At 34.2% G+C, this 25,830-nt stretch overlaps 2 protein-coding genes across 3 annotated transcripts; one reads left to right on the top strand and one right to left on the bottom strand.

Annotated features, from left to right (window-relative positions):
- Positions 1-12,809: 12,809 nt before the first annotated feature.
- LOC132036978 (uncharacterized) lies at positions 12,810-13,928 on the top strand. The gene has a single exon (XM_059427401.1). It carries the CDS (start codon positions 12,953-12,955, stop codon positions 13,661-13,663), a length of 711 nt encoding a protein of 236 aa, XP_059283384.1. The 5' UTR covers positions 12,810-12,952; the 3' UTR covers positions 13,664-13,928.
- A 3,329-nt stretch (positions 13,929-17,257) lies between these two features.
- On the bottom strand, positions 17,258-20,310 carry LOC132036611 (protein RICE SALT SENSITIVE 3). 2 transcript variants are annotated; one of them, XM_059426980.1, is made up of 7 exons: positions 19,941-20,310; positions 19,775-19,825; positions 19,175-19,303; positions 18,869-18,974; positions 18,724-18,765; positions 18,502-18,558; positions 17,258-18,159 (listed from the first exon to the last, which is right to left on the bottom strand). In XM_059426980.1, the coding sequence occupies exons 1-7, from the start codon at positions 20,072-20,074 to the stop codon at positions 17,437-17,439; spliced, it is 1,242 nt and encodes a 413-aa protein (XP_059282963.1). In that variant the 5' UTR covers positions 20,075-20,310; the 3' UTR covers positions 17,258-17,436. The 2 variants fall into 2 exon arrangements, with proteins under 2 accessions (XP_059282963.1, XP_059282965.1); XM_059426982.1 differs by lacking the exons at positions 19,775-19,825; positions 19,941-20,310 and having other exon boundaries at positions 19,164-19,301.
- Between the last annotated feature and the right edge of the window lie 5,520 nt (positions 20,311-25,830).

The following is a 25,830-nucleotide window of genomic DNA, read 5'->3' on the forward strand; positions in this document are numbered from 1 at the left end:
ATGGTCTTTATGTTTTGATATGTTAGAATGTAGAATGTTGTATAAACGGTTTCGTTTTTAAAAGAATCCTATGTCTAGTAATGTCCGTAACTTTCGTAGATGAAACCGGATTGCGTTGAAACGTTTGTAGAAAGTTTTGTATCGTATAATAATGTTAACCTTCACGGGCGGGCCCGGATTGGTTGATGCCTATCCGTGGTCCCCGAGATTTACCTTTGTACGGTCCTAACGATTTGTCTTTAAAAGAACTTAACACGATTTCCGTTTGGATTTTCGAGCGACGACTACTTACTTATTCATTGAGTCTATGATGATGTTTTGTATGCATATGGTTTCTCACTACTCGCTCGTGCGGTACGTTGCTATTTCTTTCCGCGTCCGGGCCGGGCATGTTTTCGTGCAATTCCTTTGCATTGTTCACCGCGCCCTCGCTAGAGGGCGGGGCACGTTATATATATATATATATATGATGATGTGATGACGGGGGATGCGGCCGGATGGCATATGATGATTCCATTCGTCGCGTCCCTCGTTAGAGGGCGGGGCACGTTACATGTACATATATGATGAATTTACTTACCGCGTCCTCGTTAGAGGGCCGGGGCATGTTATGTATGCATATGTTCATGATGATTTCTTTATTTATGTTACTCGGTCCATTAATGATTTTGAAAAGCATGGTTTACGTTCGAGGTAAGCCTTGTGAGTTTCTGATTACTGTACTACTTTTCTGTCCTCCTTATTTCCGTGCGACTCGGTTCTCAGATTTAATGCTTTGCGTACTCGGTACATATTCGTGTGACCCTTTTTCTTCGAAAATTGCGTTTCGTGCCGCGTGCAAGTACGGATACTCGTTTGGGTGAGCCGCCCGACTTAGGATCCTTACTTAGCTATTTTTGGAGAGCTCCCTTGTCCGAGCCCCGTATTGGTACGAGACCCTTTTGTTATATGTGTATATATTTATTCGGGGTACGGCGGAGCCATAATCCCGTCATATGATTCTCGTTATTACTGTTAGAGGCGTAGACATAAACGTGGGTGGTGGGTAGCATTCGGTTGTGTTTGTGTTACGTATACCTTCGGTATATATATGATATATGGATATATATGTGTGCGCGCGTCATGCCTCTACGTACGTATAAGTTACGATTATGTTTGCGGTAATGCGATTACAATTGATAGGTGGGTACGAGTGCCCGGCTCGGGCGGTAGTCACGGCCTACGGGGGTTGGGTCGTGACAATGTGAATCATTAGTTTATAATCAATGTATAATGTACATAGTAATGTATAATATATGTATGATTAGTGAGTATACGTTGATGATATATTTATTATACACAAATTATACAAACCTATGATGCATTTTCTATACATATATGGTAGGTATACATATTCTATACAACAATAATATATTTTTTATACGTATGATACATTTTCTATACGTATTTGATCTTTAGTGGCGACTAAAGTTGCCACAATAAGTCCTTTTTTTTAAGATCTTTTTTTTTGGTAGTAAATGGGCTAGGGGTGGGCGTTCGGTTCTTCGGTTCGATTTTATCAAACTTCGGTTCGGCTATTTCAATTTCTGTTTTTTGAAGGTGGACACCGAACACCGAACCAAACTAGTTCGGTTGGGTTCTTTTGGTTTCGATTTTTTGAAATTCGGTTCGGTTTCGATTTTTTCAATTCAATTTTTTTGATATGATATTAGAAGCGATTCTATTTACACTAATTCATATTCTCAAAAGCAATAAAACATAAAACTGATAAATTGAAATCAAAATCAAATAAACAGGATACACAAGAACAGAAAACCATAACCATGATATAGGATTAGCAGGCGCCATATACATACCGTAAGAATAATTAAGAAAACACATAAAGGACATACATTAATCTTAAAGACACATCCTAGTCACATTCCTTTGTTAAGAATATTTGATTTTCTCAACTGAAGTGAAAAATTAGGATATAAAAGCAAAAGAGGGCTTGTTACAATTGAGTTTTTTTGGGGGCTTAAACTTAATGGGCCTGGATTATTTTAATTTTTTGGGTAATGTATTAAATTTCGGTTGGCGTTCGGTTCTTCGGTTCGGTTTTATCAAACTTCGGTTCGGCTATTTCAGTTTCGGTTTCTTTAAGGTGGACACCAAACACCGAATCAAACTAGTTCGGTTCAGTTCGATTTTTTGAAGTTCTGTTCGGTCTGATTTTTTGATTTTCGGTATTTATGCTCAGACCTAAAATGGGCTGGGCAGGCTACAAATTGGATCTGGGGAAACTTGGGCCATGGGGTGGGATTAATTTCACCCGGTCGGCCATTTCTGTTCTTTTCCCATTAGAGTGTACGCAAACCTTACTGCTATTTTGAGAGATAGTGTAACACCTCATGCATTCGGGCTAAGATTTGACTCGTAAGATGGGAATATAATGAACCCAATTTGAGTAGTGTATAAATGGTGTTTGAAACCCAATCAAGACATGGGAAGAGTCCTTGAGCAAAGTAAAGTCGGAAGCTACCCTACGGAGCATGTTTTCAAGTGAGTTTGCACCATATCTCAATTAAAATAAGTATACGGAAAAATCTGTAAGGAATTTGGGAAAAATTTCCTTCTTTAAAGTTGTAGATCTTTGAAATACCTTTCCAACGGTATATTATGGAGGTCAAACAGACATCTGTACAAAAAGTTATGCCCGTTTTACTAAAACAGTGTTCTGTCGATTTACGGTGGAATCTACGGGCCGTAAAAATTATACGGGCCGTAGATTTGGGCCGTAAAACTGGTCCAGAAAGCCCAAATCACTGTAATTGATTTACGGTGGGATCTAAGGTCCGTAAAACTTTTACGGGACGTAAAATAGGGCGTAAAATGGGTCCGAAAACTGAATTTTAAAACTTTGTTTTAAGGCTTTTTTCACTTCATTCTTCACACCCCCAAGCCCTGTAATCCCACCTTCTATTCTCTCCCATCATCAAGAACACCTAGTGTAAGCCTATTCTAATCATTCCAAGTCATTTCTAATACATATCCTTGTAATCTAAACAAGAAATTATCAATCCTAAACTAGGGTTTTCAAGAAAACCAACTCAAGGTTCAAGAACTCAAGATTTTGGAAATCTTCTTCAAAGTTAAAGTATTTAATTCAAGTTTGGAGCATTACAGTATGTAGAGTTACTATCTACGTGTGGGAATATCATTGTTCTTCCCCACGCCTCATAATCCATAAATTATTATTCTTTACGAAAATTAGGGTTTCTATACCATGCTCATGATAACCCTAGGTCCATGTCCATGATTATATTATGTATGAATTGTTATAATTCCATCATTGAGTTCTTAATATTTCTTTATGATTATTAAGAATAAACGTCCGTAATATGTGAAAAACCTATATATCCCATTCCATGGGTTCATGCATGCTAGTTTATGATATATTATGTTATTTTTGAAAATACTATACATGTTTTACAAGTTCATGCAAGCAGTATAATTCATGATATCCATGTACAAGCAAGTTATATTCATGAAACCATGGGCGGCAAGTGCCACTTATTTTACATATCCATGTTTTTGGGAGTTGCTTTAATCAATCAAGAGGGCTTCGTATAGCACGAAACTACGTAGCCACCGTAGGATGAGGACCGCTCCACCCATGTCCACGCCGATCTCTCAATGACCGGATCCTTTCATACTATTATTAAACCTCGTGTCCACCCGGCAAGGTATGAGTGTTCTGTAGTAGGACGCAAGTACCGGACCATGTTATCGGTTATATTCATCGCTCTCCCTACTCACGATACTTTACGCATGATATATATGTATATGTACTCATGTTCATGATCATGTTTTCGGTTTCGGTTTTGTCATGTTATTTCATGTCCCATGTTATTTCTTCGGTTGCTTTACATACCAAGACATTCAATGTGCCGACGTCCCCTTTTATTTGTCTTGGGCCCGCATTTCACGATGCGGTGCATGCGATTTACAGACGACACACCGCTCGCAGGGACAACAGATTCGTATCGCCCTTATCGCGAGCCCCATCTCATTCGGGGTTTAGTCAACTCTTTACTTAATTAATGATTAGCTATGCATCTAAGGTATCTTTGAGGCCTTGTCCCAAATGAGTATGTTTTTCATGTTCGTGACTTATGTTAGAGGTTTCATAGACTAGACAAGTCATTATGTCATGTCACGCTTTCGGAGTCGTATAGCCATTTTGGCTCATTTATGTTATTCCGCACTCATGTTTAAACAAGTATTTTGATTAAGTATTATGACTTATTGCATTTGTAAAGGCTCATCATGCATTCACATTATATTCCGCTCATGTTATGCCTCATGATGATTCAGCAAGCCATGTGGTTCGCTCGGTCACATGCAGTAAGGCACCGAGTGCCGTGTTTTGCCCAGGCCATGGTTCGGGGCGTGACAGATAGAGAGGCTATTTCTGAATGACCTTAAAACATAAGCTTATAATATTATTAAAAAAATACGAGTAGAGTTAATGTAAGGTAAAAGCTAAACAGAATTATAAATAATAAATAACGGCAAGATGAGCATAAATAAGCTAACGATGTGATAAGATCAAATCCATGCATATATAAAATGACGGTTTTCAGTTTTCATTGTTACATGTCAACAATTTTGACAATTCGATACAATAAAATTTAAATAAGAATCAAAACAAATATTTATATCTAAAATAACAATACAATTAATGCAATACAATCTGTAACAACCATCCAAACAAGCAGAAGGCTTCTTCTCTTACGGGTTGTTTGGTAGGAGTAAAGATCAACAATCCCGTATAGATCATTGGAATGTACTAAAAAGATGGAATTAGCTATCCATATAGAAGGTGAATAATTCCGTACAATTTTCAAATCCTGAAATATTCTTATCTATCCAATCCCATATGGCAAATGAGTTCTCTAAGAAGGTCAAATAAAATTTTAAATAAAAATTTGTCTAAGTTCACCCAATTTCAAACTAAACTGTTTTGGATTGTATAACATACATCTCATTTTTAATTCAACCAATCAAAGAAAATACGAGTATTAAAAATTTCAAGATTAAATACGAGTATTAAAAATTTCAAGATTAAATACGAGTATTAAAAATTTCAAGATTCATTAATCTCCATATTACAATTCCTATATTATAATTTCAGTTTAATTTTATTTGTGAACAAAGCAAGCCAAAGTTTAAGCCTGACTCAATTCCATAAACTCCAAAAGAAATATTTTTGAAGAACTCAAACCTTCTTTCTTCTTCGAAATTCTACTATATAAAAGACTTTGAAATATTTGACTTTATTTTCTTTTTCCAATTTCCTCAGTTCGGATTCTTCTCTGCAACCCGGGAAGATGAAGAGGAGAGTCATCAAAGGGATCAATAGTTTTCCTCGAGTCTTCTTGTCTGCGGTGGGGAATGCATTCCGGTGCGATGTCTCCGATTTAGACACCAGGCGCCAACCTTCCTAAAAGACTCAATATATAGTCTTTGGAATAAAAATTAGGGAAAAGTACATCATAAGTCAACTTTTTAGAGTTAGGCACATAAATAGCACAACTTTTAACGTTCTTAAAAAATGACAGAGTTTATACCTTTAAGGAACATATTATACGAAAAGGAATTCCTCTAAATTAGGCATTCAATAATATTTACTTATTATTTATTACCATTTATCTCCCTACTTTAGAGAATAAATCCATCTCTATTATATCATTTATCCCTCTTCTTCAACAGATTAACATCTATTTTTCTCACTTTTCTTTCTTATACACTCCTCAATTGCTACTACATCTTCTTATTCATTTCCATTTTTTCATATCGATTGTTGAAAATTTTCAAGGATACCTACCCGATGGCAGATAGTCACTACATTGCAATGCATATAAATATACAACTTTAATTAAGATAATTCTAATTAATGATTTCATCGTGGTAACAATTAAGAGTAAATACAAGTCTGATTAATTATTATTAAATAAAGTTGCCCCCAAAACATAAAGTGGATTGGCATCGTCATCCTAACAATATATAGCTATAAGTTTGCAATTTATAAACCATATCTATCTTTTATGTGGTTTCGGTTGTATTTTCGTATTTTTCAATACAGCGAAACACATGTACATAAAAACAGAGTGGAGTAAATTCTTTAAATACACGAAGGAGTTTCGACGGTATTTTTGTGTTTTAAATACAGCGAAATACATGTATCATAAAAACAGAATGGAGTAAATTCTTTAAATACACGAAGGATTTGTGTATTTTATTGTATTTATATACTGATAATCCTTTTATTTTGGCTGTATTTAAATGTATTCGAGTTCAGATCAGTAATGTCGCCGCCTGACGTCACATCAATTGAATGTATTCGACTGTATTTGAATGTATTTACACTCAAAAAATGACGAAAATGAAGAATACAGTCAAATCTGATCATAACATTAGCGAAAATATAAAATACATTGTATTTAAAAAGGAAAAATGCAATAACACCAGTCGTATCTCCAATGAAATACAGAAATACAAGCAAATAAAAAACATACACTCTATTCAAAAAAATTCTAGCGAAATACAAAATACCATTGTATTTACACCAAAAAAATATGAGTACATTCAAATTCTTTTAAAAAATACATTCTGTTCGGGTGTATTTGATTATTCAAATACACATTTTCTCCTTCGAAATACAAGCGAACACAAAAAAATACACTCTATACAAAAAAATACTAGCGAAATACATAAATACCAAGATGAATACATTCAAATCCTTTTAAAAGCTACAGATCTAACAATGAATTTATGAATTGGGCATCAAATTGGACTAAGAGTTGAAAGTTGACAACACAACGAACTTTTCAAGGCAAAGGTTGCCGACGGGGAAAGCAATATAAAGACTAATTAATGTCTTCTATTACCATTTTTAAGCACAAAAGAAAACGTAAAGGGGTATAGAGAGGTATAGAATAGAGATGCAGATGGGCAAATCCCCTAATTGAGACCTCTTCAATCATCCTTATTTTTTTTTTTTTCTCTTTTCTTACTTTTTCTTCAATTGATTCCAGGTTTGTACCATTTTCCTGCTTCACCCACTGTTTTTGGTACTAACGGCGGCATTGGTGGTGGAGATGGAGGAGGGAGGGGTAAGGGGAAACGAGATTTGGGGGTACCGCTGTTTTTGGTGTTGACGGCGGTGTTGTGATGGAGATGGAGGAGGGAGGGAGGGGTAAGGGGAAACGAGATCTGGGGTAGGAGAGGGAATGGAGAGAGAGAAAGAGGGGTGAGGGAGAAGATAGATTTCGTAGGTGAGAGAAAATCAATTTAAAAGAGAAACTCGTGAAATACAGGATACTAGTTATGATGTGTAATTTAAGAAAATATTTTAGTTAGAAAAAATAAATAAAATAAAAGGTAGTTATTATTCATAAATAGGTCTTATAAATAGCTATGACAAGTAAATTTTCCTATAAAATATTGAGAATTTTACATAAATGACTAACATTTAGGGGTTTTAAATTGGGCATAGCTACATTTTAGCTAATTACATTTCGTAGCTATAGTCGGGCGCTACAGTAGATTGCTACAATAGATTGTATTCAAAAATCAGATTGTATTCAAAATTCGGTTGAGTCAGATTTCGCTGTATTCAATTCAAATTTCATGTGTATTCAAGTCAGATGTAATCAACTAAGTTGTATTCAAGTCAAATGTATTCAACTCAGTATTCATTTATAGCTACTTTTACAATATATTTACTTTATTATATTTAAAATCAGTTGAATACAAAAAAAATATCCTTCAAAATACAAAAAATAAAATACACCCCAAACAAAATTTTGCACTAAAATTTAACGGATACACTCAAATACTAAATACAATAAATAAAATACACCTCAAACACTGGATTGTATGATAAAAAATTAATGAATACACTGGATTATATGCTAAAAATTATTGAATACACTCATACAGAAACATTATTTTCTAGATCCGGCACCGAGAAATATTTCTAGATCCGACAAAAATTAATGGATACACCGTATTAATGACCTTCTGATCTGGATACGCCGTATTTTGAAGTTGTGGTCCTTTCAAGTACTATAGAAAGTCTTCAAATACTAAAGACCAAATCATTCGGAGGGCAAACCATGCATCGGATTAAAGGTCTTCAAAAAGTTAAGCCTTAAGACACCGCAAAAAACACGTAAGTTTTGCCTAAAGTTAAAGCAAAATTCCAAATCATTCGAGGGCAAACCAAATCAAAACTTGTTTTTTTTTAGGTCGAGTAAAAACAAAAACCAAAAAAAAAAAAAATTGAGGTAGAGGTTTGTCTTATGCTTGAAGGTAAAACTATTCTACCTATATATAATGGAGCTAGTTTGTCTTATGCTACTAAATCTAAATATGAAGGCAAAACTCTATCTTATTTTGTGGATTGTCCTTCAAAAGCAGGCTTTGCGGGTCAAATTTTGTCCTCTGAGGTATTCGAAATTTTTAAATTTTTTAGCAAAACTAGGCCTATGAGGCAAAAATTAGCCTATTCGAACAAAAAAGTTATGTACTTCCAACTCCAAAACCAAAAAAAAAAAAAAAATTGTTTTGTCTTAGGCGAAGACAATAATGGAGAGTTTGTCTTATGCCTGAAGGCAAAACTCTATCTTAAGTAGAGTTTTCTCTGCCTCGCAATTTTTTTAAAATTTTTTGACTGAGTGGGGAAATAGTGCAAATTTCACTGACAAAGTGGCAAATTTCACTGGACAAAGTGGCATGCTGATGGTCCCAAAGGATGGGCTGATTTACGCAAATGTCCCTTTCTTAAGTGATTGTTTAGATTTATCTCTTTAAAAGTTTTGGAAATATAACTCTTGAGACTAATAAAACATTAGACGATACTCTAATGTCCATGGTTTAAGTTTTCTCATAAGCTTTTCAGATTTCTCAAAGAGATATCTAGATCAGTTTCAAAGGTCCATGAGTTAAAAAAAAAATCATCTACTAACTAGCTGTCCCAGAGAGGGACAAATGATTTTTTTAATAATTGGACGTTTTGATCTTTGGAATAACTCAATGAATTTAGTAGATCATCGAAACATTTGATGTATATAAATAAGGGCAAAAATATATATGTACATGGTAAGAGGGTATATTTACAGAACATGACGATATTTTTCAGTTTACAAAATATATCAATAAACTTGTTACAAAATCTATACGAATTAGGTAAATTAAAAAGATGCAAATAAAACACATTAAATAAGGTAAGGAAATCATTTTACTTATTTTATCCACTTTTCTCTCTCCATTCAAAATTTAGAGATATAGTTCCCTGATTTTCTCCAACTTTTGCTTCGTTATTTCATTCATTTTTCTCTCCCCATTCAAAATTAAGAGATATTGTTACCTAATTTTTTCCAACTTTTACTCAAAAAGTCCACTATAATCGGTAATTTTTATGTAAATATTTCATATACCAAAAAACATATATTTATAATTTTCGTATTCAACATGTATAACTGTATAGATTCTTATAATTTTTATATATGAAAATGTGTATAAAAATTGTATGTGTATTTTGATTATTATAAAGTACATATAAATAGTATAAAATATAATCAAAGTATGTTAAATTTTGAGAAAAATATGTATAATAAACTTGTAATTGATACAAATCGGATTCCATATAAAGTTCATACACCAGAAAATAAATATATATTAGTTTTTGTAGACAATATGTATAAGTGTATAAATTCGTTATAATTTCTAAGTATGAAATATGTATAAAAGTTGTATGTATATTGTGATTATGATAAAGAACATATAAATTGTATAAAATCTAATCAAAGTATGTATAGATTATGAGAAAGTATATATGTATAATAAGCTTTCTGATTGATACAAACCAAATTCCATCCACATTTCATACACATATCAGTTTTCTACATTTTTAAGACTAATTGATATCGGACTTGTTCGCATTTCATACACATTGTGCCGCATATATCTAAAAAATGGCATATAGCAGACTCCATACACACTTCATACATATATTAGTTTTCAACATTTTTTAAAACTACAATTTATATAATTTATACAGATTTTCAAAACACACAATGATCATATATCTCAAAACGATACAAATCAATTTTTATATACAACTAATACACAAGTTAGTAATCAAAAATACTTTGTAATATAGGTTTGAAAATTTATACTAGGAGAGAAGATGAATTTTAGGTATGAAAATGGTGTCTATCATAGAGGGAGAAAGAGAGAGAGAAATATGTTTAGGTGTCGTTTGGCCATAAAAATTATTCACTTTTTTCCGGAATTTTTTTTAACTTTTTTCCGGAATCAGCGTTTAGCCATAAAAATTCCGAATACAACTTGAAGTTGTATTCCAGAATACCAAAAACTCAAAAAACTTATTTTTCAAAAAAAAATTCACTTTTTTACAACTACATTTCACCAAAAACTACAATTTCAAAAACTATGGCCAAACACAACTCCAACTCCAACTCCAACTCTAACTCCAACATTCCAAAAAAAAGTGAAATATTTTTTGGTATCTATGGACAAACGGGGCCTTAAAAAGAAGAAGGAGTTGAATGGTAAGTATTCTAGAATTAAGTCCACATTTAAAATTAGATTTTCTTCCTTAAAAAAGCGCTAAAATCTCTCTCTCTCTCTCTCTCTCTCTCTCTCTCTCTCTCTCTCTCTCTCTCTCTCTCTCTCTCTCTCTCTTATACTTTATAATTTTGTTAGTATATTTTGTAAATAAGGAAAAGCATCCTTATATTTTATAAGATGAAATTTTAAATAGGTATTATTAGGTCATTTTCCCTAAAAATAAAGCTTTGGAACAAAAAGTATATAAAATAGCCCTTCCGTGTACCTTTTTTTTCAAGTGGGCTCCAATCCAGGTCAAAAATAGAAATAACTGACCGAATTTTCTTCAAAGTAGCCGTACTACGAAGACTGAAGCATACTTAAAGGCCCAGATCCAAATCGTATTAAATATTTAGAGGCCCAAATTAAATTACTGGACAAAGTTGCACACTGGTGGTCCCAAAAGAAGCCATGAGGTGGAATTGGTTCCCTAAGTGGTCGTTTCGAAAACAGAAATTTTGGCCGATTATCAATTTCGGGATAATTATTAAGTAAATAAATGCCTTTTTTTATAATTTTTCATGTAATTTATGAGCTTTTAGATCATGGTTTAAAATTTTATTTTGAGCAAATTGAAAATCTTATAAAAAAATATTAGATTATAATTTAAAATTTATAGATGTTAAACGATAGTCAAATGTTTGTCAGTTACTATACTATATTTGCATATTTTTTAAAATAAAATAAAATCTAAAAGATGAACTGAAGCAACACAAGTGGGACACACTGAAAATTTCAAAGAACTTTCATTGTCTCTTGGTTTTGGATTTTTTAATGCTATGATCCAAGTGGAAGTCCTCAGTATTTGCTTTTTTGCTTCGTTAATCAAAGAGACCAATGTTGAACTCATCATTGTATTTGTCTTGGGATTCTAAGACATCCCCAATATGTTATCACTTGAGTTTTTTGGGTCCCCTCTTACTTTACTCTCTCCCTTTGATATCTGCTTTGCTTAAAATCTTCTTTTACTTTACGTGAAAGTGTGCTCATAGAGTCTCCTATTCTTTCAGGTATAAAGCAACAAAAGCAATAACATAAAGTTAGTCTATCGACCATAGAGCAAGAGAGTACTGTTCTTTTCTCGGATAACTGTGGCGATCTGGTCAGTTTGCTGCACCTCGACTAAGTTTACAAGGTATTTGCTCTTTCAGGTAGCATAAATATCAGAAAACTCTGTCCATCATGACTTGGTCAACAACAACATACTCAGTGTAATCCCACAAGTGGTGTATGGGGAGGGCACGATGTACCCGACCTTACCTCTACCTTTGTGGGGTAGAGAGACTGTTTCCAATAAACCCTCGACTCAAAAGAAACCACCAATACTTGGTCAAATGAGAAAAATCACAATATTATCTGATTTTAACCTAAGACCGATTTTTAAGTTTCAACCAACTTTAGATGCTCAACCGGAGAATATTCATTCGAGGAAGCAAATAGTTACTCCACTATATAAGATTAGTTGTTCCATCTTAGGGTTACTAAATATGCTCTTCATATAACAATTAGAATTGGCTAACTCAAAAACGCAACATGCTACAATATGTTAGATTACACCAATAGTATGAACGTCTCTTACAAGTCGGTGCATAAAAGTTAGTAAATTTCTTCATTTGCTAATTTAAGTTAAATCCCCACTAAGCTATGTACCATGCTTGTCGAGTTTCCTTTATTGATCCAAAACCTTTAATCTTGTAATGCTACAGCATGATCCTACTTTTTCTTCTTCTTTTTTTGTAATGAAAAGGAATATAATTGTATTTCACTGTCAAAGTCTTGAGAATCGAAGTTCTTAAATCCTCCAGTTGGAGTAGAGTAGGTGGTAAATCTCAATCTCTTTTCATTGACTTTTAAGCCATAGGATAGGACATTGATCTTGATTATGATCGATCTGTATCAAATTAATAGTGGCAGTAAACTAGGTATTATATAATATACACTACATATCAACATAATTTGATACACTAATATTCGGGAAATCGACACGCTCCTAGTATGATTACTTATCCATATAACTAATTAATGAATCTATAGTTGGCAGCTTAAAGTATTCAAAAATATCACATGATTTTAGTCATTTAGACCACTAAGCTTCACTAGCAAGTCCCAAACAAGGGGTCCATTTAACCCCTCTTTAGGGGGAAAAAGCCAACTCCTTACACCTTATTCATATCAACAAACACTTTTATGACTTAGTATATAAGCATTCATCCATCTACCAATTCTCAGATCATCGCTTCCCTGAATCTAACAAATTACAACAAAAATTCCGATGGAAAATCGTCGTAGAAAGAGCAATTCAGGTGACAAATTTTCATTTCCAATCATAATGCCAGTTCAAGAAGGACAAGAACTCGAATTTGAATTCTCAGGTAGTGTTTCACCAGGATCACCAAAATCACCAGCTGATCATTTATTCTTCAATGGACGTTTATTACCGCATTATTTTCCATGTCAACCTGCTAGTAATATCAGTAGTCCAATTTCATACTCGCGATCAACGAGCAGAACAAGTAGTGTTAGCAGCAAGGATTCGCTCTGGTCCTCGCGCAGCAACAGCACGAATAGTCGTAGCAGTTGCAGTAGCAGCGCGAGGACCAGCACGAGCGAATCCTCTGGAAGGAAACTGATAAGTCAAGAAAAAATATCAGCCTTCACTATGTATAGGAACTCGTCGAATAATATGAATTCTTCGAGTACTCAAAAGTGGCAGTTTATTGTGACACCAACACCAGTTATGAAGAAAAAACACCAATTTTCAGCACAAGTTATAAAGAAAAAGGGCCAGTTTGTTTCTAAATCTCAGAAACAAAGTGTCAAAGGATGTAAAGATTTTAATAAGTCGAGGAAACAGAGGAAGGAAAATGGTAAGAGGAAAGTGAGATTTTGGTTTTTCAGAAGAGTTTTCAGGAAGTTTATGTCAGCATGCAGAGAATGTCATGCTATGGAACCAACAAGAAGAGAGAGGTTTTCTTGTCATTAAAAGATTGACATTACTAATTGCCTCCTAATAATTACTGGCTAGTTGTTAAATTGGCTAGTGTGGTGATAATTGGCTAAATTTTTAACTTTGGTAATTATTGATTTATGATTTTGGGGCAGAACATTTTCCTTAAGTCACATAGTGATTAAGCTTATGCTTTGATTGTGCAAGGATTTTTCCTTCCTATTTCTATCAAATAGATTGATCATGTTTTGTATCCTGGTCTCTTTAACTTATTTGTTGGCCGAAGAACCATAGAACTCAGTTAACCAATTATAAAAGTCTACCTGCAAAACAAAAATATATACTCCTTTTTTTAATCATCTGGTATCCGATACTCGCTGACTCGATTAATTTAGATTCACGTCTTGTAAGGCTGATTAAAAGGGAAAGCTTCTTACCTTGTGGAGATATCGATTCCATCCCACCACACTGCCTAGTGGTACATACACGTTTATGCACTAACTTACATACACGTTTATGCACCAACTCATACTCGATTACCTCAAACAAATGAATGCAAGACACCTATAAGCTTTTATTAGTAGCATCTGAAGATAGTTTTTGCCCTTCCATCCAAGCATTGATTTTATTACCATTTAAAGATGTTCTTTGCCCTTCGGCACTTCCATGCAAGCATTGGATAGATAGAGAGAGGGAGGTCACAACTTTTGATTTTTTCATGTTGCCAATGATTTGAACAATGAAAATAGACAGCGATCGATTGTCCAATCAAATTGATCAGCTCATATAGGAACAAGGTTCAAGTCTATCGATTTATTAGAATGTCTTAGCTGCATGTATCACGGTACTTCAACTTGTCATCTATCGTAATGATAAACGACTCGTTTTGTCATGACCTTCTCTTGAATTCTCAAAAGAACTTGTGTCGCTTCATCCACGCAGGGATAGAAAGTCCGTCTGCTGGTTCGACTATACTACCCAAGCTTCTGAGAAAGTTGAAATAGAAGAGAATAGTCAAGTATTCACAGTTTAACTTGTAACATTGTTGTTGAATTAATTAATTGATTTAGTGTAATATCTCAACGTCGAATAAGTATTTTTCAAGTGAGAATGTCTAATCAAAATAGGCGTGAAAGAGGAATAGAATAAGTGAAAGTGATCGCTCGAATGAATTATCGTCCATTATTATATATGGGGCAGGTGTCTATCTTTTTCCAAAGGCAAGTAAATAAAAGGAAAGAAAAGACTTGCTGCTATGCTACTGCCGCCATAACAAGGATACGTTTCATTACAATCACCAATAAAGCGGCTATAAAGACGGACAAAGCTGGAGTTCTTCACAAAAAAGATACTACTGTTAAGATTATGAATGAAAGTCTAGATTTTCCAATTTTTCACGCCTGAAATGACCACTTTCGTATTTTGTTGCGTATCGTTTGGCGCTAATTGAGTCTGCTGATGTATAGTGCTCTCTTAATACTGGGCTCTGGCCTGAATATAATGAAGGTAACTTCCAGAAAAATCCAATTCATTTAGCAAACATACATTCACAATACAGGCAAAATATGTTTTCAGCCATATACATGTATATAAATGCACATACAATTGTAATACATTCATAATACAATCAAAATATGTATTCAGCCATATATATATATATATATATGCATATAAATACACAAACAATTGTATCCAGCTTTTGCAGTACGTAAGCCAAATTCATTCAAATACAGATATACAACTATATATAGCTACGAAATGAAAATTGTAGCTATCAAATGTAATTAACTTTAACTAGTAGTTATTAACCATAAATACGTCTTAGAGTTAGTTATGGCAGGTTAGTTATGTCAGGTAAATTTTTCTATAATGAAATAAAAACAAATGGTTTATATTATATACACCATCTCCAACTAGTTTAATAGAAATTTAATCAATTACTCTCTCTATTCTACTTTACATGATCCTGTTTAATTTCTTTTTCAGTTTATTTCGAAAGGAATTACTCTTTTCTAAATTTAAAAGACTTAGTCTTTTCATTTTTTTTTACCTTTAATGTCAGTTTTTTATAGCCGCACAAATATTATGGCAAGTTTAAGATTATAAATTTTAAACTTTATAGCTACATAAACATTTATAGCATATTTAAAATTATGAAAAAGAAGAAGAAGATTAAACTATGTACATTCACATAAATTGATATTGAGTAAAAAGAAGGTCGTGTTCTTTTCTTTGGATTCTTGTAAACTCGTCCTCCGTGCCCAGGCAAAAATTAAGGAATAAAGAAGATTCAGTACCAATTCACGACCAAAAGCTGCTCTCTTCTTCCCGCCTCCCAAAATATGCCCCATGACAAGACACCAAAAGCAATCCTTCTCCCAAGCAGTTGAAAACAAAGAAAAAAGAAGACATCATTTACTTCTCTTTTTCTAAAATTTGATATTACAAACTTTATTAATTTGAATTCGCATCGCGTAAAATTCATTAAAGGAAAAGGTTTGCACTGAAAAGTCTCGCATCGAAGTTAAATGACTCTCCATTATGCCTCATTAGGATTAACAAGTAAGGCTTAGCTCCCCTTGATTGTACTTTTTCATTTGAGTTTCGTTTTTATTATATCGATAAAAATCTAGCCCTAGGTATCTCATCCAGTGGATTTGACGATTCCATACGCAAGAGTCGGACGCAAAATCTCAAGAATGAAAAAAAGTACTTACCTCCAACCAGAACAATTAGTGGATCACATCATTTACTTTCGAGTGTACATCTTTACAACTTATCTTATAAATTCCTAATGATTTTGTTAAGATATCGTACAAATGGGTCCTCGCTCAAAAGTCAAAGCATCAATGAGAGGAAAAGGATGGACTAACACAGTTCGTTTTGCCAACTAGAAATGTCATTTCAGATTAAGTAGCTTCCCATCTACAAGTGTCCTATTCTTTTACTAATTTGATATGTAAAATATTTATTTCTCTTCTGGATATCTAAATTTATATTTAGGAAATGAATATCTATTTTCGATTTTCCTTCTAAAATTGAATAACTTGACCCTTGGTAAGTTGTCGAACAACGTAACTTGGGACAAAGTTTGTACTAGACATATAGAGAGATCAGGACTAACAAAGGTTGTGGAGGAATAGATGTGATCCCTTCACCCTTAACGAAAGGTCTTGGCTTTACGTTGTGGGAATATGGATTAATTGAGCCTAATGTAGATACCGAACATCGGGCGAGAAATAAAAAAATATAGATAGAGAGAGCCCAAGCAGTATTGTTATTGTAGATCTTTACATAGTACTATTCTAGATATATTTGGGCTCCTTAATTGTGTAATGTCAACTGACCAAATGTCAATAGGACACGATCTATTTGTCTTCATACCCTAATTTTCAAAAGTTGATCCACAATAGTAGTAGTTACACTAAGTTAGCACAAAAGACTCCTCAACTTGACCCTTGAACTAACTTTTATGTTGCACGGATTCTACAATAAAGCCGTTAAACCATGTTAGATCCTCCAAAAATGCATGATATTTGAAGGATGCGATATGGGTGTGACAACATTCTTGAACATACACTAATTTTAAATCTACTAGACATTCATATTCTTCCTAGAAAAATCCAGAGAGAAGCATAAATTTTCCTTCATTTCTACATGAACTGGTCAAAAAGACTACAAGAAACTGTGGAAACGTTCAAAGGTCCAAACGATGAAGGAAAACCAAACTACTAAAAGAGCACTAAATTAACCAAAGCACAGACACACCTTCTCTTAAGTACAACTTCTCCACCATAACCCTAGAAAGATCATTCCAGGAATCGCTCCATGACATCAGGGTACATACCTCCTTCATTCCTATATTCTCCTGGATTATTTTGGTGCTGCTCGAGTGAAGTCGATGAATTAGAAGACGCCGCCATCCTGGCAGGAAGCGTGTAGCTCCTCTTGAACTTGTCCATCTTCCGAACACTATCAGGGTGGCTGTCCAAGCTCAAGAAATCGTTCGGATTAGCACCTCCATTATTGTGCAAGCTAGAAGCATCTGAATTATTCGGATTTGAACTCTTCCCATCCGGTTTGGTTCCTAAGCTATCAGGATTGAACAGAGTCCTGGAATCATCATTCCGACCAGTCAGAGCACTGAAGAAAGTCAATCCATTAGGCCACTTGATATCATTCTCATGATCAGCAGTACCTCCCATCATGTCTTCCATTCGAGGTTCGGATGAATGAGGAAGCTGGAGGAACATATGTGATTCATCTTTTGACTGTGGAATACTGAGTCTTGCAGAGTTTTGGAAGTTGGGAGAGGATAGCAGCGAAGATGCTGAAGGCATTGGCCTCGGTCCCCAGTTGAAAAGGGGAGGAGGAGCGCGAATTGGCATAGTTGGCTGCCTCAGAGGCATCGTGGACGAAGGTGAACTAGTCCTCGTTGAAGAAAATAGCTGTGACAGATAGAAGCCGGATTGATAGCCTAGAGACTCGAACGTGTGCCTCATTCTTAACACGAAATGGAGATCTTCCGGTATCTGAGAAGGATACAATATTCTTATCCAAATTAGATCATAGCGCTTAAGTCGTTTTAAGTGATCAGCTATGTTGCTCAGACTCTCCACAAATATTGTCCCACCCGTGTCAAATCCTCCAAAAATGCACTACTTTTGGAGGATTAGACACGTACCTATTAACATTTTTGAAGAGTCTGGGCAACATAGGTGATCAGTATTTGAAAAAGTTCATGAATAATTGTTTTGGTTGCAAGTCTTTACTCTGCATTCTACAGCAGTAATCACATGTCCATACAGAAACAAATACAATTAAAATAAACAAGACTTTAGTATTTTTTAGGGCAAAGAGAAAATGAGTCTTACAATCTTGCAGGATCCCAATTGCAGAAGGCCATGTCCAGCTTGAATTACAGCAATAGTCTGCAAGATAAAAGCAGAACACGGTCACACCACACATAAAGCTAAGCAAATAATGGCATACAAAACAAGCCAAGAACCACAGGAAATTGATTATTTTTTTATTTTTTTTAAATATAAATAAATAAGAAACAGAGACAATTATTGTTCTAGAGTTTTGAATCTGACCTGAATCCCTGACTCAAACTGGTCAGTCCACTCAGGTGGGAGCTGCAGAAATTTAGGTCAAAGGAAGAAGAATCATCAAACCATTCAATCATTTCCTAATATAACCAAATATAAAGGCAAGTAAACTTCTGGTTATTATACATACAGCATCAAATGAACTCTGCCAATAGTTGGATATGTTTGGTTCACATTCAGTAGGCTCCTTGAAAACCCATTTATGACACTTATCAGAGGCAACTTTCCCCATCAACCTGCAAACCAAAACCCAACCAATCAAAATAGAAAAGTAGTAGTTACAAATCTTTGTCTTCTCCACCTTTTTTTGGCTCTCTATTTATACTAATACTCATTAACTACTACTATATCAGTGGTGAGAGAGTGTGTACTACTATATCAGTGGTGAGAGAGTGTGGAATCCAATACCAACCAAATTCACCTACCCAGTACCCACCCTTCTCCATAATTATATAACTGAATGGACATTTTGCTGAAGGCCTTTCTCACAAGATCTTCACCATCCATCTCTTCCAAGCAATCTGCACTTCTACCTCTGCAGAATCCATCTTCCCACATCAACATCCTTCATAAATCAACACAAAAAGAAACCAAAGTTACAATCTTTCAGCTAAAAAGGAGCTTTTAAAAAAAAATTGCTTTCTTGACAACAAGAGCAACTATGTCTCAGTCTCAATCAAGTTTGGTGAGCTATAGGAATCCTCACTTCTTGATTTATCCTTACAAAGCTAAATAAATGAGAGAGAGAGAGAGATTGAAGTCCATTCTATTGAACAATAATAACTACGCCTCAGTCTCAAACACGTTGGGTTGACTATATGAATCTTGATTTAAGCTAGTTTCTTTCCTTATAAAGCTAAAACTAAAAAAGATTGAAGTCCATTTTCTTGAACAATAATAACCACGCCTCAGTCCCAAACAAGTTGAGTCCCCACTTCTTGATTTAAGCTCATGTCTTTGATAACACAGCTAAAAAAGAAAGAGATTGAAGTTCATTTACTGTTTCCTTTTAGTGTGAAAATGGCAAAATACTTACAAGCTACCATTGTCATCTCCAACTTTGCAACCATTACCACCTCTAACTCTCCTGCAAAATAAATAAGAGACCACCAGACAAAAAGTTAAGCAAAACATGAGGACCCCAAAAAGACAGGAAAAAACAGGCAAGCACGGAGAGAAAGAAAGCAAGAAAGACAACATACGGGCGAGGACGAATAGTCCAGAAGACAGAGTAAGTCCAGTCTGTGTTAAGACAGACACTTCTAAGTGCTTCATGAAGGGCCATCATCCCAACTGCTTCTTTGCTCCTATCTGTTCCTGCTCCTGAGCCCACCATTTTCCTTTCTGTCTTTAACTCTCTCTCTCTTTTTGTTTCCAACCTTCTCCTTTAACTAAGCTAGAATTAACACCCCCTTTTTTTGATGAAGTTGTAGAAACACTAATTTTTTTCTCTCAAGACTCTATTTTTATCTTGTTGAGCAAAACTATACAAATGCTTATGAGCCACAAAGACAGAGACCCTTTTTTCTTTACATTCCCACAGACCCCCTGTGTGTTCTACTTTTTACCTTCCTCTGTATTAGATTACCAAATCTGACTACTTGCTTGGGTGAAACCAAGAAAAGGCAAAAAGAAAAAAAAATTGGAATGACTTTAGTAAGGAGAGTGCAGTAAGTTTTTCATTTAGTATTATAAGAATCCGAGTTCGCGGAGTGGTAAGTACTCTTTTATTCTCAATTAGAAGTTTCTAACTCGTGGAGTATAAACTTATTTTTATTAGGGAGCATTTTGTCTTAAATTTAAAAAAAATTCGACACGAATCTAAATTAAGTAAATCCCAATATGAGTATTGCATACCGAATACTCTCTCTCCGTCTCAAAGTAACTCTTATCTTAATAAAAATCACGCACGGTAAGAAATCAATAAATATAATGTTGAGTTTCGTAAACTACCCTTATTTATTGTTATGGGTATTTTTTTAAAATTGAGCAATATTAAAAAGGATTATTTTTTTAATGTTAGGTCATAGTTGATATACATGCTAATTATTATCTTGAATTTTTAATGTGACACTTACTTTGAATGTTTTTTTTTTTTTTAAGATGATCTTTATTTTGGGATAAAGGGAATTAAAAATTAGCAATAATTATTCTTTGGGTGGGGTGAGAGCGTGCGTGCGTGCGTGTGTGGGTGTGAGAGTGTGTGAAGGATTGGGTTTGGGTTTTGTTTGCTTTTGTATTTTGCCAGGAAAAAATGAAGACTGTGGGGACAGCTTTTATCTTCCCTCCCTAACAAAGCGCTTACATTGCAGCAGGACAGGCAAAAAGGAGGCTGGTGCCTTCAAATTTGAAATTACTACCTTAGCCTTCTCTGGCTATTCCAAAGAAAATAATTTTTTTTTTTCATCTCCAAATTTAGGAGCCGTTTGGACATGGTTTGAAATCATGTTTGGAAATGTAATTTGAATATCTTAAATTGTATTTTCTCTTATAGATATAAAAATTTCACAAGTTGTGAAAACTATCAAAATATCCTCAATTCTTATATAATCTTACCAAATGAGCAAGTCATGATTCATAACAAAATTAATAATCTACTAGAAGGTCTTTCTAAAAAATACAATATCAATTGATCAAACTTTAGTTCAATAAAAACGAAAATTTAATATGAATAGTAATGAGATTGGTAGACATAAATAAAGGTTGGTGAACATAAATAAAGATTGGTGGAAGTTAATGAAGTTGGTAAACGGTTGATGAGAGTAATTGTTAAAAATATCTACCAACTTATGATTTTTTTTACAAAATATAAACTTATGGGTCAAATTTTATATTTAAAATTTTTGAAACCCCAAATCATGCCTTTTTGGATGATTTGGGGTTTGAAACCATGAGATGAAATGCATGTCCAAACGCTGGTTTCATCTCATGGTTTCAAACCGCATATCCAAACGCCTACTTATTGCACCTTACAACCCAATCCTATTATAGGGGAAACTATTATTTGAATTTATTTTGCACATGATTTTAAGTGGGCGTTTGGCCATAAAAATTATTCACTTTTTTTTTTGTATTCCTAGATCGAAAAACAAGAAAAACTTGTTTTTCAAAAAAATTCAAATTTTTTACACTACATTTCACCAAAAACTACAATTTCAAAAACTATGGTCAAACACAACTCCAACTCCAACTTCAAAAATTCTAAGAAAAGTGAAAATGTTTTTGGTATTTATGGCCAAACGGGCCCTAAATAAAAATCTATGCGTTCAACAGTGTTTTGAAGTCCATTCATGTACCATAGGAGAAAATAACTTAGAAGACAAAAGTCATAGATAACCCCCTAAACTTTGCTACATTTTCCTCTGGGCTACCTAAATCGAGGGTTGTACCTATTGGGTATCTAAACCAGTCTAAATTGATCCTATTGGGTACCTTTTGCCTATGTGGCGCAACAATTGAATTCACTTTTTGTTGGGCGCGTGGACAGCCTTTTCATCCTTAATTTTTTTTTTTTGTTGGTTAAAATTTTATCTCTTTTAAATAAAATTTAATAGATAAATTAATAAAAAAACTAACCCACCTCCCCCCCACCCAGCCGCCTGTCTGTCCCCTGACCCCACCCCACTGTACGTTCCTTTTTTTTCTCTTCTTCTTCACTGTAGTTCTCTTCTCTTCTCCTTTCTTTTTTTTATCCACTGTACGTTTCTCTTCTTTTCTTCTTTTTTTTTTTTCTCTTCTTGGGCTACCTAAATCGAGGGTTGTACCTATTGGGTACCTAAACCAGTCTAAATTGATCCTATTGGGTACCTTTTGCCTATGTGGCGCAACAATTGATTCCACTTTTTGTTGGGCTCGTGGACAGCCCTTTCATCCTTAAATTTTTTTTTTTGGTTAAAATTTTATCTCTTTTAAATAAAATTTAATAGATAAATTAATAAAAAACTAACCCACCTCCCCCCCCCCCCCCAGCCGCCTGTCTATCCCTTGACCCCACCCCACTGTACGTTCCTTTTTTTTTTCTCTTCTTCTTCACTGTAGTTCTCTTTTCTTCTCCTTCTTCTTCCTTTTTTTTTTATCCACTGTACGTTTCTCTTCCTTTCTTCTTCTTCCTCCTTTTTTTTTTCTCTTCTTCTTCTTCATTTCTTTTAATTATTTATATAAAATTAATTTTTGAATTGGATTTTTCAGATCTGAAAAGTAGCAGTATCATCTTGTTCACCGGGAAAAATGGGGATTCACCATTACTATGGCTCTTTTTTTATCTCACCTTTCATTAAAGGTTGGTGGGTCTTGTAAAGATATTGATAGACCTAAATAAGAGAAGAAAAGAGAAAATAAATTATTGGTGGGGTGGGGAGAGATTGCGGCCGGTGCGGCGCGGTGGTGAGGAGCGGCGGGGGGGGGGGGGGCGAAGGAGATGAAAATCGGGGGAGGGGTGTATAATTTATTTTTTAATTATTATGATGGACCCCCCCCCCCCCCCCCCACCGCCACGTGTCACGTTTTCATTGGACAAAGTTGCCACGTCATGGAAAGTGTATTACACTCTCTTAATTTTGTTGATTATTGTAAAAAAGGTACCCAATAGGATCAAATTTAGACTGGTTTAGGTACCCAATAGGTACAACCCTCGGTTTAGGTAGCCCAGAGGAAAATGTGGCAAAGTTTAGGGGGCTATCTATGACTTTTGCCTAACTTAGAATTAACCTAAATAGCCACTTATTTAACCGCTTAAATTAAATATAGCTTACAGATTATATTCGATTATATATATATATATATATATATATACATAATCGTATATAATCGTATATAATCTATGTACGCGACTACGAAAAGTAAATAATGGATACGATCGGCTATTTGTGAAAAAATCCAAAATAAACTCCTAAATTTACTTGCAATTTGGATAAGAATGATTTTTTAAAAGAAAATTTGTATTTTATTTACAAACTTTTGTGTTATTTTTTTTTTTTACTAGTCTTTTGTGGGAAAAAAATCATATAGCTAAAAGCATTTGTAATGAGATGTAAAATTAAATCTTTCGTCTTGTAGTAGCATCACATTTAATCTCTTTAAAATGTGAGAGTTAAATTTTCAAACTCACGGGAGACATTCATTCATCTTTTGATGTAAAACGAAAACAGTAGAGATTCATCTCACCTCTACACATTGATAGCCTCCTTACTACTATAATTTATCGTTCTTTAATCTATTTCGTTTAATTTTTTTCGTCGAAAGATGGAAATCCAATAAACACGTCTAGATTCGTTTGGAAAATCATCACAGGTACGAACAAAATACATATACACCTTTGTTGCAATTACTTCGAAAGTATACTTTGTTAACTAGAGCTTTCGGCCTTTCGGGTACGATCCGGAATGAAATCACTTCACTATTATTAATATATCATTAGGGGTCATTTGGTACGCGGACTAATTTATCCCGGGATCATAAACCAGGATTATAATCCGGGGACTAATTTATACCATTTAGGAGATGGTATAAAATAATCCAAAGATTAATGGGATAAGGTGGGATATCCCATCCTTGAGGTTGAGCTTCATTTTATATCCTGTTTGGCAAAAGGTGCAGAAGGTATAAATTTATCCTACCTTCTACCAAACATGGTACAAAATTAATCCAAAGTTAGTGATGGGATATCCCACCTTATACTGTGTACCAAACGACGATCCCTTAGTGTGTCACTTTTTGATGAATCAGAGAACCCTAAAATGAAAACCAAACACCAAATGGGAAACAAAAAACAAGCAAAATGTTGAATGAATTGCATATGTACCTTCGTTATTTTGAAATGAACTCCAGGCGTATAGTTTATTAGTTATAAGTTTCAGAATTGAGTCTTGGGAATAGAATCGTCTTTAGTATGGTAAGGAGTGTTTTACTCCCTTCCGCCCAAAGTAGATACCGAACACCGAATAAAAACAACAACAAAAACAAGTAAAAGGTTGCCTACTTCTCCAACTTAGGCATTTTGCATCTAAGACCAAGCATCCAATTTCAAAATAACAAGTAAGCTCTCTATTTTTAACATTCATACTTGTTTATTTAATCAATGGTTCTATTACCCAGTGGGAAAATGAAGATTTGAAGGGCCACTGCCAACCCATTATACAAAGACAAATTTGTCATTGTATACTCTTCAAATGTAAACGTCAATAAGCCAGTCAAACTAGAAATTGGAAGTTCAAATTAAAATGCCAAACTTGGAGGGGTGAGCACATGACTATGTCTCTTGGAGTAGAAAATGTACTATTTAATACAAGAAAAAATTTCAAAAATTTGTGAAAACCTGGTGCTGTAATCAATTAATTGAAGGTTTCCATGATTTTCATGACATATAGAATAGGGAGAGAAGATATACCATAGGACAATTTTCTAATCCAGTGAACCGATACCCTAGCGATGTGGTCAAAAGGCATATTCACTGCACCCAAATGATTAAAAAAATGTGTCATTTTCCTAATTTCTATGGCACAACTACTCCGATGACTTATGTAACCCAACAAATTGAAGTAAATATAACACTTCAGCATTCAATCAGCACTCTTGTTGATTAGACATGAACTACTCAAGACTTGGACCATGCAAAATGTATATGAAGATATTGATCACCTAAAGAATAACGTGGATGTAATTTTTTTTTTGTCATTACAAAAGAATAAAAATAGGTGTAGTCCTCTTCTAACTAGTTTCTCGAAAACTCTAGCACATGAGAATTTTTTTGGATGAACAGTTTCCCACATGGCTCATACATGAAGCTTGTGACTCTCTTGTTTTGCTTATGCGTGAATGAGAGAGATTGATGTTTTGACGAGAAAAAAAAAACTACATGGCGGTGTCACAAATACATACACACAATTTTTTTTTTAAAAATATACTAAAATATCACATTTAAAATTTGAACTAGCTAGTGACCTAAACTAATTTTTCGACTCTTTAATTACCACTACACTAAACATTTCCTCGTGTCAACCGTCGAAGGAAATTAATAATTCATATATAACAAAAAAAATATTTTATTTACATAATATAATTATTCATTGAAGAAAATTCAATTGAACCTTTTAC

The sequence above is a fragment of the Lycium ferocissimum genome, chromosome 11 (assembly GCF_029784015.1).
Source record: "Lycium ferocissimum isolate CSIRO_LF1 chromosome 11, AGI_CSIRO_Lferr_CH_V1, whole genome shotgun sequence".
Lineage (NCBI taxonomy): Eukaryota > Viridiplantae > Streptophyta > Magnoliopsida > Solanales > Solanaceae > Lycium > Lycium ferocissimum.